The sequence below is a fragment of the Culex pipiens genome, chromosome 1 (genome assembly GCF_016801865.2).
Source record: "Culex pipiens pallens isolate TS chromosome 1, TS_CPP_V2, whole genome shotgun sequence".
In the NCBI taxonomy this organism is placed as follows: domain Eukaryota; kingdom Metazoa; phylum Arthropoda; class Insecta; order Diptera; family Culicidae; genus Culex; species Culex pipiens.
In genome coordinates this window covers 94,517,635-94,535,399 of record NC_068937.1, presented here as the reverse complement: position 1 = coordinate 94,535,399, position 17,765 = coordinate 94,517,635, and the positions used below count along the sequence as shown (strand labels likewise).

The following is a 17,765-nucleotide window of genomic DNA, read 5'->3' as shown; positions in this document are numbered from 1 at the left end:
TTACTTGAGTCGCAGCATCATCAGGAGGTGTAAATGATGTTATTTCGAAAAAAATATTTTCAATTTGCTCTGGTAAATAAACTGTCATGTCTGAATTCAAAAACTAATGTTGTAGCATTGTTGCTAACAAAATGAAAAACAATTTTGCAGAAAAAAAATATGACACTTTATCCATTTTCAGTAAAGTTATGTCTATTTTAGTGGGAAAATTGCTGCCAATTTTCAAAATTCTTCGATATTTAACTCATTCCTGTTATAAACAGCTACTATGATCATACTCAGCAGGATGTAACAAAAGTTACATTTTGGCGGTCATTCAGGGGCTGGTTACGGTGGGCATATTGAGTCCAAATCCCAAATATAAGCTTGATTGAACTTAACAGGAGCTGGCGCTTTTCATTTGAATTTTTAATGGAATTGAACCCGTGAAAACATTTTTTGAAAAATGTAGATTTTTAAGTCGCTTTGGCCACTGAAGCGTTTATTTTCAGCATCATTAGCGTGTAGGACAGATCCTTGTGCATGTTTTGGTATACATAACATTGATGTTTTGAGCAAAATGAAATGGCTCAAAATTTTGAAGGCCTTTACAGAGCTCTAGATTGCAATGTTATATATACCAAAACATTCGCAAGAATCTGGCCTACACGCCAAAGATGTTGAAAATAAACGCTTCAGTGGCCAAAGTGACTAAAAAATCCACATTTTTCAAAAAATGTTGTTTATGAGTTATTCCCTTCAAAAATTCAAATGCAGATCGCCAGCTCCTGTTAAGTTCAATCAAGCTCATATTTGGGATTTGGACGCAATATGCCCACCGTAACCAGCCCCTGAATGACCGCCAAAATGTAACTTTTGTTACATCCTGCTGAGTATGATCATAGTAGCTGTTTATAACAGGAATGAGTTAAATATCGAAGAATTTTGAAAATTGGCAGCAATTTTCCCACTAAAACAGACATAACTTAACCTAAAATGGATAAAGTGTCATACTTTTTTTTTGCAAAATTGTTCTTCATTTTGTTAGCAACAATGCTACAACATTAGTTTTTAAATTCAGACATAACAGTTTATTACAAGAGCAAATTGAAAATATTTTTTTCAAAATAACAACATTTTACACCTCCTGATGACGCTGGGACTCAAGTAATGGATCGGTTAAAGGTGTAATATGTCAGGAATATATTTTGGGAACTAAGAATTGATATCGTGATGAAAATGGACATCTTAGTTCATAGTTAGACCGAGATTTTAGACAGATTTTTGTGGTTTTAGGAGATATATTAGGTTTTTTTAACTTCAAATCGAGATAAAATCAGTTTTCACCGACAGAATATTTTGGGAATCGATTTTTCTGACTCAGAATAGTCCCCCCAACAACCTCCAGAAGGAATTTCCGAGGTGCATGCAAGTTGCATAATAATCCCCTTCTTACCCACCGTGCCCCATCCTTTATGTTTTTGGTCATTGAAAAAGAATTAGTTTTAACATTCTTGGGAGTAGAATATTTTTGTCCCAAACAGAGCTAAATTATTAATTTAAGACCTAATTTTCAAAAGAATGAAGCGTGACGAATAGAGTTTTTCCATGTTAGTGTGAGTTTTTACCGATTAGTGGTCTGAATTGGAGTTTTTTCTTTAATTTGACTGATAATAGAGAAAATTACGTAGCAAAACATGATTGCATGGATTCACTAGCGTTCCCTCAATTTTTCAAACGATATTTTCAAGTATTGGTAAGTTTTTTAAACGCCTAAGCTCGGTCAAATTTTATTAAAGTTTTTCACCCTCAACTCTGGTCGAGGTCCGAGAACGGATATAAACAAAAAAATTCAAGCAAATTTGAAAACAGAAAAGTATCACATTGTGCTTTATACATTGCATGGTTATAGTTGTGCTCCTGATATTAAAAATACAAAATATCTATGAATTTATGAAATATTTTTTCCTCAGGTTTGTGAGGTCCTATGTATTTGATTGAAAAAAGAAACAAAAAAAACATCACACAATGTATTAAAATAATTAACAATCGATTCTACAATTTTTATCGATGAAAGTTAATTTAAAAAAAAAGTCCACACTAAATTATCCATAGTTCAATTATCAAAAAAAAACTTCAAATAAATTTTCATTAGCAATACTTTTCAGAAAAAAATGTAGTCAAAAACTAATTTTCAATAAATTGTACAAACATTTTAGATTTGTTCATATAGAAAAGTATCATTCTTTTTGTCATCAAAACCAGTTTTGAAGCATGAAAAAAAAAACAAAATTTGCTTTGAAACTTATTTTAATTTCCTACAAATTTGAAGATATTAAGGGTCAACTTGTAACATAGAAACATAGTTAAAAGTCCGTTTATCATTGAACCTCATTTGCATTGAGAAAAACATAAAGCTTTGATAATAAGACATGAATGCCACAAAAGTGGTAAAATGTCTATAATAAAAATAAAAAATAAAAAATAAAGCTTTGAGAGTATTTAAATTATTCAGTTTATCAATGTTTCGTTATATAGTCAACTGATTTTTTAAACTATTCAAAATGTGTGGCAAATTGTGATAAAAATAGTCAAAATCTGTAACAGAGCAAGGTTAATCCTTAATCTGTTGAACACTTGAAAAATCTGGCATTTTCAGAATTATCCGGCAACCTAGCATATATGCTTTTAATAATGTTTTTCATTGAACTATAACAAATGTTTAATCTGGATGAAGTTCTTGAAGCGGGAAATTTCATTCAAATAAAAAGAAAATCAGTAAAAGTTTTACAAACATATTTCCAAACAAAACAATCGACTGAAGTTCATTTGATTTCTCAAGCGCTGTTACAGTAAAAAATGAAACGAACTTTACACCGGCTTCTTTCAGACCCACGGTGTAAGCGAAAGCTTTGTCTACCCTCAAGCTTTCTTGTTTCTCGAGCAAAGTCGAGCTTTCTGCCGTTTCTATTGAGTTTATACCATCGATCCGCAAACACGTGGCCACGCACGGCGGTTGAAAGTTTGAATGCGCTGAAATTTGATCATAGAGGATTGGTTTGGTCGGGAGTTTGGTTTTTGTTTGAAAAATACCCTTTAATCAAACAATGGTAAAACAAAGGGTTCGCCTTTCTCTTACACAAAACATACGGTATAAGACACTTATCTGGGTTCACACAGGTTTATTTATATCCATTTGATCAAACATTGAAAGATCGACATTCAATACATTAGCTTTATATCATAGACAACCATTTTAATATTTTGTAGAACCTGAACCTTTGAAAATACTGTCAGTGAGGGTGATTTTGGGTCAACAAGCTACACAACTCTCGTAATTTTTTAAATAATAAGAAAAAAAAAATATGTCGATAAACTTTTAAATTAGGACTGTTCTTAGATTGCTTACCAACATTTTACCAAAACGTGGTGCAATTTAATGAACTTTACCTAAAACGCCAATCGAACTTAAGAGGATACTCAAATACAAAGGATCGTGCTAATATGACCCAATATCACGCCACAGACGGTACACTTGATTGCAGGTGTATTACGGAAAATTTTCAATGTTTATATAAAGCTTCAAAGCACAAATTCAAACAACTCCTCATCTTCCTTTTCCTCCTCAATCTTCTCCACTGCCCCCAGTTCCATCTTCTTCTTCTTGCAATAACGATTCACCGCCAGCTCCAGCAGAAATACCACCGTCGCCAGTGCCATCATGACTAGATAGAACACGAAAAAGATCTTCAGCGAGCCCATATCGAACAGCCGTTCGACCGAAATCCTCGCGTTCGCCAGGGTCTGCCGGATGTTCAGCACGTCCACGACCATCCGCAGCTGGCCGGTTTGCCGCTCGACGAAGCCGGTTTCGATGCAGCGCATGACGATCTCGTTGAAGGTCCGTACGAAGGGGGACGTCTTGGGCACCACCATCGACTTGTAGAACTCATAGATCGGTTCGGATATGACGAACACCCCGGACGAGGTACTGCCGGGGATCCAGTTGTAGCTGCCGGACAGAACTAGCGGGACGTACGTTTCGGACGTTAGGAAGGCCGAGTCACGCTGGGTGATTATGCGCTCGATGGCGGTTCGGATCGAGGAGGTGTCCTTGGTGTTGAGCCGCGTGGAAAGTTCACGATAGCTGGGGTTCTGGAAGTCGGATCCTTCGTGGACGACCACGTGGTGGTGGTATTTGGACACGCGCAGTTCTAGGTCAGTTTCGAGCAGTTCTTCGAGGGTGTTGATGTTGTTCAGATTCTGGTTGTCCGAGTTGAGGTACCGGATGGTGACGGCTTGCCAGACTGGATATGAGACGATGTTGTACACGAGCAGGCCAAAGATGACGAACCGCTTGCGGGTTGCCTTCGGTTGCTTGACCGATACGTTGTAGATGATACCGATCATACACAGTACGGACACCCCAAAGTGGTAGTTGCGCTTGGCGGGACGGACATACTTCAATATCTTTTCCAGTGCTAGCAGAAGCAATGGGATCACAATCGAAAAGATCATGTTGACGATCAAGTATGTGATACTAAACGGATTGATGAAAACTATCTCCTTGTCGCGATTTTCAAAGTAATTTCGTGGAACCAAAAACATCAGCTTCTCCGTTGTAATGTACCTCAGGTATAGTAGATTCTTTGTGCCGTAATCGTGAATGATCCTCGAGTTTGCAGCCAAATCAATTTTGTTACTTTCAATCAGCAACAGAACACCAGCCATCGATCCGTTCGGATTTACATACCCAACCGAGAGCTCCAATTCCGAGTTGATGTACGTCGCATTGAATCGCATCTTCTCCTGTATGATCTTCAGAATGTCCATATCAACATCAGAAATGTGAAAGTTATCCAGAATACAATCAAACGCCGACATGCTCCCCTTACTTTCGTGCATAGCCACCGTCAAATTGTACCCGTTCAACTTCCTCACCCGCCTCCGTTCAAATCGATCCAACCTCCTAAGAAAGCCAGCGAGCTGATTCTCATCCGTAATCAACGTACAGTTCAAGTCCTGCGCCCGTACGTCCACGTCCCCACCATGAACCATCGCGTACGGATTGAACACGCACAGCTCGATCCGATGCCGGTCCAGGTAGTTGATCACCAGGACGTTCAGCATGTTGTGCATGTACCAGGACTGGTAGAAAAGGTGCGCCACTTCGTCCCGGCTCAGCAGGTACGAGCGGAGGATTACCTTTGCCTGGGGATTCCGGATAGCGATGTACGGGATGATTCGGGTGAGCAGAGTTTCTTCCGAGCCCCAGGCCAGGAACGCCTCGAACGATGGATACTCGTAGATGTTGTTCGGAGTTGTGTAACGTTCGAGGTTGACCTGGTATTGGAACCTGTGGGACAAAGGAGCGAAGCATTGATTAATTGATACAATATTTACATTCCCTCCAGTATTAAATAACTTCGACCCACGCAATTAAGGCAATTTAGGCTATTTTGAGCCATAAGCGTTTTTATTTCTGAAGAATATGCCGGCCAACGATGCTTCCAAACGCGTATCCAACAACTTACCAATGCTGAAATAAATTAGAATCTAGTTGTATCCGGAAATGTGCCGGAAAGTCGTGCCGAATGAGTTATTTTTAAACAGCCTCTTTAAAAATTATTTGTCATTTTAGTCATGTCTGTAACATAAGCACCTGCATCTTTTTTTAATTGTTTTATTCGAACCGATTTTGATTTTTTGAGTTTTAGAACCTGAGTCCCCTGAGAGGGTAGAGCGTGATTGTTGAAGTTTTTGAGCTTGAGTCCCCTGTGAGGGTAGAGCGAAATAAATCAGTCGTGTGTTTGTTTGTGCATGAAAAGACGTGTGTTATTATTTGTGTCCGAAATAAAATAAATTCGAGGTAAATCGGGCGAAGTGCTGTGTCGTGCATTTTTCAAGAAATTTGATTTTATGGAACGGGGCGGGGATGTAAACAAATTTCCTAAGAGTGGATGTCCTAAATTTTGAAGAAAATGGCTTCCATGACTGTGCAATTGGCAGCACTGTAGTAGGAAATCGAAAATTTTATGGATAAATTTCAACCTTTCCGCCAAATTTCATTAGCTTTGAAAAAAAAATCAGTTCTTTTAACATATTATGTAGTACAAACATGTAATAGACGAACTATACGAGAAGATGAGAACATATATTTACGTTTGAATAACCATATGGTACGTTCGTTTCAAGAGTCGGTGCGGCACTGAGTGCCGCACTCATTGGTGCCATTTCTGGTTCAATTGATTGCCATTTAAGGGAGCGTTCTTTTATTACGTAACGCAGTTAGGGGGGAGGGGGTGTCGGTGTCTGTCACGAAATGTTACGAAAATAGGGGGAGGGGGGGACTGCTGAAAAATTCTGTTACGTAACGCAAAATTTTCATACAAGAATTCTAAAAAAACTAACTTAATCCACCTATGTGGTTGGAGCCTTCCTCTCTCATTACCAACAATGGCTGTACACAAATTTCATCTATTTTTAAATTATTTTTTTCAAATTCAAATTCGGTTTTATTGGTGAATAATCAGATACCATAAGTTCTTTTGAGGTACAAAACAGAGTTTTGGAGTTCCTTTCAGCTGTGTGTTACATCATAATCCATTTTGGAACAGTTATTGCTTGTAAATAAAGGTGTTACCAAGAGTAAGAAAAATTAAGAAAAAAAAACTTACTAAACTTGGAAAAGGGATAGAAATAGAGAAAGCTTAAAACTAGATCACATTGTTTTATCCTTTATAGATGTGCTTAATCATTAATTCCCCGAGGGCTAGAAATTGCTCCGCCTTGTTACGGCAGCTCCGAAACCGCGTCATCATCTCCCCCGCGAGAGCAAAGAACTCCGGCAGGGTAAAGAGATCTTCCCCGGTGACTCCTTGCTGGGTCGCATCGCCGCTACCGGCAGCGACCACGCTTGCAAACGACCGCCCCCATCCAGGAGGGAACGCTGGGTTGTCCGCTGGAACCGTACGCTGGCCAGCTGCAGGAACGGCTGCGCTCGTACTTCGCTGAGGAGGATGGGACGCTGCTGCTTTCTTCTTCCTCTTTTCCTGCTCCTCGAGGTAGGACTTCCGCGCGACGCATCCGCGGTAATTACCGGTATGGTTTGAAACTACTTAAAGGTTTCTCAGGGTCATTTCTAACCGAAGTTAGAAAAAATATAGAGAATTAAGTGGTACTAAATGGGATTTATATTTAAACATTTTACAGAATAGAGAGGAAGGGGGGGGGGGGGATCTCACCCAACTTTACATGCTCGATCTCCTCGTCAGCCGCAACGGCGTCAAGCGGGCCCGCTTGGCCTCCAACCCGACCGGGTGAGGTCTTTGGTACACGTGGTGGCGATCCTGGGCGACGTTCAGTCACGTCCCAGCCCACGTGTTGAGTCAGCTGCCGGTGGCGTCCACTTACTCGGGGTGTTGGCTGGCCCCTACAGACTCACCACGTTGATCCAGAACGGTGCAGCCCTACGGACTGTCCACAGTCCTTTGATCCGGTCAGCTGCGTCCACTGACTCGGAGAACGTGGCGTTGTTCTCCTACGGACTCGTTGGTGGAGGGCAAGTTCACGCCCTTAATGACGACGGACCCTCGGCCCGACCGGATGTCCTCCAGCGACGACGGAACCGGAAGCCTAGCGGCGGCACACACACCGAACGATCCTGAAACGTGCACATTCACGGACGTTCGTCGTTTTGGTGCACTCTGCTGGGTGGAGTAACGAGTCGGCTGCGGAACTTGGCTGTTGGGGGACCCGATGCTGGATGGCGTCGATAGCTGGACCCTGCGATGATCACGTCCTCGGCCCACGTGGTGCGAAAGCAGAATTCGGGGCTTCAAACCGTTTGGGGACTCCGAACTCCGACCGCTAACCTGGAGTCACTTTTGATCGCGTACGGGGTGATACGTACACCCGGGAGATCCCGAAATACTTGCCGCGCTATGTTCGTTTAAAAGATTACCTAGCCGAGGTTAAAATAAAACTCAGGTTAGTCAAAAGTCGAGAAGCGTGTGACGATTGATTACCAAAAGAGAGCGCTCAATTCGCACGACGGCGCTTATATACTCCGCGGCCTCCTCCTCGTCGTCGTGGCCGTCGTCACGTGCTTTTTCCACCCAAAGCGACGTCTGTCACGGTGACGTTTTGGTCGAGCGGGCATAATTGGAGGAGTAAGGTTGGGGGGTATTTCTAGCTGGCATTTGGGTTAGGATAGGGTGGATCAACTTATCGTTTATTAATATTTATAGCCAGATATAGGTGTTTTTTTTAAATTTAATATTATCTCATGAAGGGCTCCATACCAGCTAATGGAAAGGAATGGGAAAGGGATTTAATGTTTCAGTTGTTCAAATTTACCGTGTTTTTTCGTTTAAACCAGATGGAACATTGAGAAAGGTTACAGGTTACCGCCGCAGTTCGCGCACTTTACGCGCGGCTTGGTTTGTTCTGCGTTATCCCCCAAGTCCGCCTTTCGTGGCAGTGCACACACCTCCGAGAGGTGTGACTCACCGCACTTCACGCAGCGGGGCTGGAGGTTGCAGTTCCGCGAGCCGTGGCCGAATTTCTGGCAACGGTGGCATTGCGCTGCGTCCGTCGGATTTTTTGAGTAAAACCGCCAGTTTACCCAAAAACCGTCCAACGCCTTAGTCCGCCGCAGGTCTTGAATTTTGACGGTACCGCGGTCGAAGTACAACAGGTACAGTGTGTGTGTACCTGTGACTGTTGTCTTCCGCGAGAGGACTTTTATGTCTCGCGGCGTTATTCCGACACCCGAGAGGTGCTCCTTGAGGACGGAGATCGGGCGGTCTTGATACCCCTGCAAGACGACCTTAACAGCTGTCTTCTGCACGGGGTCGAATGTGTAGAACTTGAAGCTTTCACGCTTCAATTTCTCCACAACCAGGTCGAAGTTCTTTTGGTCAAACGTGAACACTTGCACTGACGATTTACCAATTTTGAGGCAGTACACGAGGCCTTCCAGCTGCTCGTCAACATCGTCCGCCAACGTATCCAAAACGAAAATTGGTGGTGGTCGTCGTTCCTTTGGAGTAATTACTTTTTTTGGCGAAATCACTTTCTTCCGTGCACGACCATCGTCGTCGTCGTCGTCGGTAGTGCTACCGTCGGTGTTGTTGTTGTTGCTTTCCTCGTCACTCAGTCTCGCGAACTTGTTACTGGTGGGAATGTTGGCGGATGTTGATGCGCCATCGGTCGACAGATTGCCGGAAGTAGCTGAACGGAGCCTTATAGGGCTGCGGCCCTGGACACGGTAATTAGGGTGTAATAACTTGGGGTCGAATCCTTTGGCGCACACACTCCCCGGCGCGATGGCGGACGACGCGGCGTTGGTTTGTTTACCTTTTTGCACACGGCCGGTAGACGAACTTCGCGGGTTTTTCGAGGCCGCACTCGAACTGCCACGGCCACGGCCGGCCCTTGGCATTCTGTTGGAGCAAACTCGCGGCTAATCACGGTAAATTACGGCGAAAATTTTCGAAAAAACGATGGAGCAACTGAGCACTTGACTGCTGCTTGCACTCGTGCGTACACTTCCATTTTTAAATTAAAAAATACATAAATATCACTTAAGTGGCCATATCTCGAGACAGGGTTGCCAGATCTTCAATGTTTTAGACTCGTTGGAAAGGTCTTTTGATAACCTAATCAACGATGGGTCGGATGGTGGAACCGGAAATAGTTTACATACATTTAAGTGAGATCCGGATATATGTAAAAACACATTTTTATACATAACTTTTGAACTACTTATCGAAACATCAATCTATATAAAACTCGATCTATGGGACCCTAAACCAAGTCGAATGCAACAGGTTTGGGCCAAATCGGTTCAGCCAGTGCCGAGAAACATGAGCTAGTTTGTTGGTCACATACATACATACACACACACATACACACAGACATTTGTTCAGTTTTCGATTCTGAGTCGATATGTATACATGAAGGTGGGTCTACGACGTTTTTATACAAAGTTCATTTTTAGAGCAGGATTATAGCCTTACCTCAGTGAGGAAGGCAAAATTGCTAAAAGACCTTGCGTTACGCGTTACAGGGGGGTAGGGGGGGTCGCTCATCTGTTACGATTTGTTACGAAGGGGGGGGGGGGGGGGGTAAAAAATCCTAAATTGCGTTACGTAATAAAAGAACGCTCCCTTATTAGTACGCTTGGAACTCGCATAAAACTGCAAAAAAATCGAGTGCGGCATTAGAGTTTCAGTTCCAAGATGGCGGCAAAATTCGTGCAGAACTAGCGCTAGTTTCTTCAAAAAAAAAAAACACGTTGAAGGCTCTGAGTGCGGAACTTGGCCTCAATCGTACGTACCATCAGGTTAACAACGGGTTCTCCTTGAACCACACAATGAATTCAAAGCAAATCATGAAATGACCAAATTACCTCTGCTGCGTCACAATGTAAAATGGCCTGTGATGCACTTCGCACTCGAACGCTTCCGCCAGCTCCTCCCCGTCGAACTTGGTCTTGATCACTGTGATGTAGTGCCGATCGCCAAAGTAGTGATCGATGATCTGTGACCCCAGGTTGTAGAACCGATCCTCGTGGCAGGGCCTATCCGCCTGGGGCAGCAGTCTACCCTGGACCGTGAAAACTACTTCCAAAAGGAATATAAGCAAAGGGAACGACATTGTGAACTAGAATGGTATTGATGGCAGTTTGGTTTGACCTTAAGAAGGTGTGAAATCAAGCCCAAATCAAACAATTCAAGTGATTAATGGATAGTTTTGTTTTTATTTGCTCTCACGCTACAATTAATTACTCGCGGCTCACTCCCTAATGTTGTCCAGTATCCATCGCATAAAGAACGCGACACGTGTGCTGACCCCGGGCGCTCCACCAACTCCGCACCCCGGCCCAGCGGAAATGATACCATACTGGACGTATCTAAAATTAAACTCCGGCACCTGCACCTTCATCGGGCCGCCGGAGTCCCCTCGGCAGTGCAGCGTCCCGTTGCCAAACCCAGCACAAATCGAGTGCGTGCTCAAGCTGCAAGCCACCGACGGAATCCGCGTCTGCAGCAAAATCGGACTGTTGTCCAACCGTTCCGTGAGGCCCCAACCGGTGATCCAGAACAGGGACGGATCGAACCGAACCAGGCTGTTGGTGAAGGGTAGGCAAATCGGGGCCACGTCATCGGAGCTGAACACGATTGGGCGGTCCAGTCGCAGTAGGCCGATGTCGTTACCGGACCGGACGACGCGGGTAAAGTTGGGATGGATTCGGGACTCCTCTACGGTGTAGCGCTGCACCGGTGGGGCGCAGTCCATGTACTCGTCGCAGTCCGGATCGGTGCGGGTGTCGTACTCGCCGAGGCGGACGTAGGATCTGAAAGATGGTGAAGTTAGTTGGGCTTGATACTTTGTAAATTGAACACAATTACTCACAATCGCTCAACCTGTCCATCGATACAATGCGCCGCCGTCAGCACGTAACGATTGTTGATGATCGTACCCCCACATTCCGGACCTTCCTGGCCACTAGACGACCGGTAGATCAACATAGCCATCCACGGGTACTGATACATCGGTGCCTGCTCACCAAACGCAATCTTATCGTCCAGATTCCCCCGCCCACAGGTGGTCCGGTCCAACAACCTTAGATTCGGGTGGCTCGCAATGTCTTCGGTTGTCGTCGTACTTCTCACCGTTGGAGCCGCAGTAGGCGTCGCCTGAGTGGTCACCGTCTGCAGGGAAACTTCATCGCAGCAGACGTAGTAGGCTGAGGATGAAGTGCCACCCGGGGTGCAAACACTGTTCCGCAGGAAGGTTGCCTGCGCTGGCGAAACGGGTTGCTTCGATGTGGATGCGTCGCGAAGAATTTTGACGATGGGGGTGCATTCCGCGAGGGGGACACAACGTCCCGGCGCACTGTTGGGTGTCGTACAGGTTGGGGCGTCCTCACCGGCACGGTTGCCGATGGTGATGGCGCTGATTGGAACTGTAAAAAGAGAGATTGAAATATTGAAGATTTTGGCAACACTTCAGCAACTCACCACTCAGAATCTTCTTCTTTGCACAGCACACGTAGTCGACCTGGTCCAAGCTGGTATAGCACCAGTTATCCCGCACATAACCCTGCTTGTCCGATGCCTTCACATACTCATCGCACCGATCAGGCTCAACGCAGTTCCCGCTCCGTCTACCCGGCACGGTCGAGCACTGCTTGCCAAACTCCTCATCGTACCGGATCTCCTTGCCCGGACAGCACATGTGCGCCACCCCGTTCGGTTGATCGCAGCCAACCATGAACGCCCGGTACTCTTCCGGAACCGCGGCGTCGCCATCTTCGATCAGCCCGCAACGACCCGCCGCAACGCACTTTCCAGCGTCCAAAAATGGCGTCTGGCAGCGTTGCCAACCAAGCTTCTTGACCGGTTTCAGCGCCGGCACCTGTTCCGGCAGGTGGTCGTCGCAGCACACGTAGATCCGGCTCCCTTCCTGGTAGCAGAAGCTCTGCGTTAGATGCAAATGAAGCGTCGGGTTGTAGTTCTGCTGCAGTTCGATGCTGCAGTTGTGGATCGACGGGCAGGACTCGATCGGCACGCACCGACCCGGCTCGAAGCGAAACGACAGGCAGAACCCGTTGGCGGCTTGGGTTTTGCGGTGGCCGGAATGTGACGGGGACCAGCCCTGGTTTCTGCCGGTGCGAGGGGTCGCAGTCGGGTCGCAGCATATGCGAGGGTTCTGTTAGTTGGAAAGAAGATAGTCGTTGTCAGGGAATGGTCACATAGTTTGGGAAATCAATGGTTTAATGTGTTAGTTCAATGTTTTTAGAGTTAACAGCATGAATATAGTTCAGCAAAGCTGTTATTTATGAATTTCTACCTCTGGTAAAATTGAGTTTGATCTCTTTGGAACAAATTTGAGATATTTTTGATCTCCCAAAGTCTCCTGGAGCACAGATCGTGAAGCAACACGATTTTACCAAGTTCGTGATTTTGTTTGGAACACGTTTGAAATCATTCTGAAATCTAGATCGTTCAAAAAAATCTGGAGAACAGATCTTGGAATCTCCCGACGTAACAACATGATTCTACTGACATTTTAATGGAGATTCATATTCATTTATGTCCCTATCGGAGAACATTTTCACATTTCTATAAACCCTTTGGGCCACTTTTAAGATGTTTTGGGTACTCCAAAACTCTCAGGAGCATCACTTAATATAAACAATAATCGTGAACTTGGTAGAATTATGCTGTTGCGGGGTAACAACTGTATTTCAGGATAACTTAGGTGACCTAGAATATGCCAGAGTTGGTCCAAAGAATCCATATTGATTTCAAAGGGTCCCAGGAACATTACTGAATATTAACCTCTATTGAAATCTTGGAGGAATCGTATTGTAACGTCGGTAGACTCCAAGCTCTGTATTTCATTACACTTTAGATGACCCAGAATATCTTAAAAGAGGTCCTAATAATTCATAGTTATGCCAAAGGGTCCCAAGGACGTCACTGAATATAAACCATGATCGAAATTTTGGTAGTAACGCATTGTGACGGCGGTAGACTCAAACTTTGGACGACCCCGAATCACGACGATTCAGTAATCAATGATTCGTGATAAAATCTGGACATTCTTGTAGGATTTCAACTCAAACCACTTTTCAATCACCACTGTAACCTACCCCGTGTTCATCCGACTTGCAGCGTCGCTCATTCAGGTACTTTTTGTACGAGAAGTTCGGCTCGAACTCTAGCGACACCAGCTCAGGACATTGATCCGGGGTGACGCATTGACCCTTCTTCTGATATGTCCCCGGAATTATACACGCAGTCACTGAAAAATTAACACCATCAATGAAGTTTCCTCCTCAAATCAACCACCGAAAAAGTTGTAATCACCATCACAAGAGTACGGTTCCACCCAGAACAACAGAGTAGTGAAAACAAAAATCAACGTTGATAACAGCCGGCAGCTGGTCATACTTGCTAACGCTACACTATACACTTGAGCGACTTGAAAGTGAGCTGCTCACTAAACCACGGCTAAATGACGACTGGAGGCGATGATCCTCGCGGTGAATCCACCACCCTGGTGATGATCTTGAACTTGCCTGCGGCGCACGAGACTCGCCAGAATGAATGCTTAAGGAGGTGGATTACAACATAAAAAAGTGCTATGGCATACACGAGATTAAAAAAAACTGAAAATTAGGATAACATAAATAAACAACAAAAGTTGAAAAAAAGAATACACAAAAAAAAATCTAAAAGACAAACTCAATAAATTTGTCACAAGTGCTCGTAACTTCTTAACCGCTCGAATCCTAGTCCGTCGTATGTGTAATGCCTATTTTCTTGAAAACAAAGATCATTCCCATCGGCCAAACCTTCTCTCGTCCTCTCTCGCTGTTCCGTTCAGTTCATTCATAGATTACGGCCGTCGCGAGATTGGGAATTACCTGATTTTTATTATGGAAATGTACGCCGGCGGAACCAGTTTCGTACTTGACTTGTTTTGAGTTTTTTTTTCAATTTCATCTTGTTTGTTTGGATGTGTCTTTTTAATATTTCTTTGTATTTTTTTCTTTCATTTTTGTTTTGCCAATTAGCAGCGGAAGCACATTGTCGTGCAACCAAAAGGTAAAGGCCACACGAGATGAAGCGATGAAGTTAGGCGCTTGGATTAACTGAAGTTTGTGTTTTGCGAGACTAGAATCGAGGACAGCATAACGGATATCGGAATTGAACTGGATGAAGCTTGATATAGATATAGCTGTTTAGATGAGCGGAGAAAACAGTAGAATCACTCAACATCAATCTTTAACCCTTTCAGGCCTGAATTTTTCTGAGCTGTGTTAATCTACAATTTTGGTACCAGAAGTTAAATTTTTCCATAAGTAAACAGAAACAGGCAAAAAAAAGTTAGATTTCATTATTGGACGTTCTGGGTCCTCCAAAGTGTCCTGGAATACAGATCTTGGAGTCTACCGCCGTATCAACACGATTCTACCAAGTTTCCGATTATGGTTCATATTCAGTGATGTCCCTGGGACCTTTTGGCAACACTCTGAGCTTTGTGGATCACTTTTGGGATGTTCTGGGTCCTCCAAAGTGTCCTGAAATACAGATCTTGGAGTCTACCGCCGTAACAACACGATTCTACCAAGTTTCCGATTATGGTTCATATTCAGTGATGTTCCTGGGACCTTTTGGCAACACTCTGAGCTTTGTGGATCACTTTTGGGATGTTCTGGGTCCTCCAAAGTGTCCTGGAATAAAGATCTTGGAGTCTACCGCCGTAACAATACGATTCTACCAAGTTTCCGATTATGGTTCATATTCAATGATGTCCCTGGAACCTTTTGGCAACACTCTGAGCTATTTGGATCACTTTTGGGATGTTCTGGGTCCTCCAAAATGTCAAATCTTGGAGTCTGGTAATGCTAAAGGGTGCCAGCTCCTGGCGGGTTTCGCTTTGTAAGCGAAAGGATGGCTTGAATCCCATCTGGCGAGGCAAAAGGGGTAGGTGGCGGTCGAGGGAGGATTTTGGCTGCAGCGTGAGTTGAATTTGTTCAAGTCATAAACCTCCCAAAACCCAACACATTCAATCTCTCGAACGATCTGTCAGCGGCTGAGTCTGAGCATTGAAAAACTCTGTAACAATACACGGAGAAGTGCTTCAACTACAATTTTCTAAAAGCTAACATACTCTCAGGCAAAATTCGAGCTGAATATTGGGCTATATGATCGGTATCGAACTCTATATGGGTCAAAAATATACGAGACTACCCTCAATCTCACTTATCTCCACGTCCGCGGATTGGTTTCTCGTGTTCGTCAATCGAGGTTTTTAAGCGAAGATGGCGTTCGAATGGTGAACGCCTGAAATGTCAAAATCACGCAGTGGTACCAACATTACGGAACAAGTGTGCCATGGCATGACAGCCACATTTTTTTCTAATGTTGGTGCTACTGCGCGATTTTGACATTTCGGGCGTTCACCATTCGAACGCCATCTTCGCTTAAAAACCTGGATACTGTATCACTCAAACAGAAGCATTCCAGAAGACGATCCATCGGCAGGCTGTAAACAGAAGCAAAACATAAAACCTAAGAACGGGCCATATTACAAAAGATACAAAAGTATCAGAGTAGTGAGTGTAAAAAAAATACTAAAGGGTCCCATGGACATCACTGAATATAAACCATAATCGTAAACTTGGTAGAATCGTGTTGTTACGGCGGTAGACTCCAAGATCTGTATTTCAGGACACTTTGGAGGGCCCAGAACATCCCAAAAGTGATCCACAAAGCTCAGAGTGTTGCCAAAAGGTCCCAGGGACATCACTGAATATGAACCATAATCGGAAACTTGATAGAATCGTGTTGTTACGGCGGTAGACTCCAAGGTCTGTATTCCAGGACACTTTGGAGGACCCAGAACATCCCAAAAGTGATCCATATAGCTCAGAGTGTTGCCAAAAGGTTCCAGGGACATCACTGAATATGAACCATAATCGGAAACTTGGTACAATCGTGTTGTTACGGCGGTAGACTCCAGGATCTGTATTCTAGGTTACTTTGGAGGACCCAGAACATCCCAAAACAAGTTTGAGTATACCTGTAATACAGTAAAGCTGTATTGCCGCTCACGCTACTTTCGGTTGATTTTTCGGAGTGTAAATTACAATTTATCTTTACAACTCGTGTACGCGCCAGAGCAGAGAACACCAGTGAATCACCAGTTCGTGGAGTTAGACCGTGATAGCTGTTCTAAGGACGTTTTAAGTGCGATATAGTTTTGAAGAATAAACTTTTGTTTACTTTAAGTGAGTGACCAGTGATATACTGTCGGCGTGCAGAGACCCCTCTTGCACTGTTGCGTGCAAGCTGAGTGTACCAATTGGTAAATACACTACCAACTGCTCGCCGTAACTCGTGAGCTCCATCATAACAGACCGCTTCGACGTACGAAGCGCAGTCTGAGTTCAAGACGGTGGAGTGCGTTTAGTGGTACACAGTGAAGGTTTTTAGTTGATCGTGCGTAAAAGAATACCTACTAAGCAGATCTACCTCGGTGCAGCGCCCGTTGGCCAGATGGCCACGGCTAACGAGTCCACAATGGGTTGGCCTCCAATCCAGAACGGCAACAACCTGAACCCGAACAGAAGAACGCTACAAACATGGATGGACCCCAAGAATGAACACGGTCAGGTTGAAATTCTGCAGCTGAAAGCGACACAAGGCGGAAAACTACCAAACAACCCCTTTATTATTTCCAAAACCATCGAAAACACAGTGGGAAAGATCGCAGCAGCCCACACGGAAGGAAAAGGAGAACGATATGTCCTGAAGGTGCGAAATCATGCGCACTTCGAAAAGCTGCAAACTGTAACTAAGCTCATTGACGGTACCGACGTCCAGATCATACCCCACCCTACGCAGAACATCGTGAAATGTATTGTCACTTGCCGGGAAGCCGAGACCTTGAGTGAAGAGGAACTACAGCAAGAATTGGAACCACAAGGGGTCCGAGCAGTACATCGAATCAAGAAGTTTGTCAACGGAGCACAAATCGGAACACCAACACTCGTCATCACCTTCAATGGAACTGTTGCACCAGAATACCTGTTCTTTGGGCTCATTCGTATCAAAACAAGAACCTACTATCAATCTCCTCTGCTATGCTACAAGTGTTTTGATTACGGCCATCCTAAAACGAAATGCGCTAACCCCTCTCGTTGCTCCAACTGTTCCCAATCTCATGTGGAGGAGCTAGACAAGTGCCCCAATGCTACTTTT

At 44.3% G+C, this 17,765-nt stretch overlaps 2 protein-coding genes across 2 annotated transcripts; both read right to left on the bottom strand.

Moving 5' to 3' along the window:
• Positions 1–3,457: 3,457 nt before the first annotated feature.
• Positions 3,458–10,641, bottom strand: LOC120427071 (uncharacterized). The gene is made up of 2 exons (XM_039591909.1): positions 10,394–10,641; positions 3,458–5,335 (listed from the first exon to the last, which is right to left on the bottom strand). Exons 1-2 carry the CDS (start codon positions 10,639–10,641, stop codon positions 3,562–3,564), a joined length of 2,022 nt encoding a protein of 673 aa, XP_039447843.1. The 3' UTR covers positions 3,458–3,561.
• An 80-nt stretch (positions 10,642–10,721) lies between these two features.
• On the bottom strand, positions 10,722–14,101 carry LOC120427084 (phenoloxidase-activating enzyme-like). The gene is made up of 5 exons (XM_039591925.2): positions 13,863–14,101; positions 13,646–13,797; positions 12,009–12,699; positions 11,401–11,953; positions 10,722–11,341 (listed from the first exon to the last, which is right to left on the bottom strand). The coding sequence occupies exons 1-5, from the start codon at positions 13,942–13,944 to the stop codon at positions 10,780–10,782; spliced, it is 2,040 nt and encodes a 679-aa protein (XP_039447859.1). The 5' UTR covers positions 13,945–14,101; the 3' UTR covers positions 10,722–10,779.
• Positions 14,102–17,765: the final 3,664 nt, after the last annotated feature.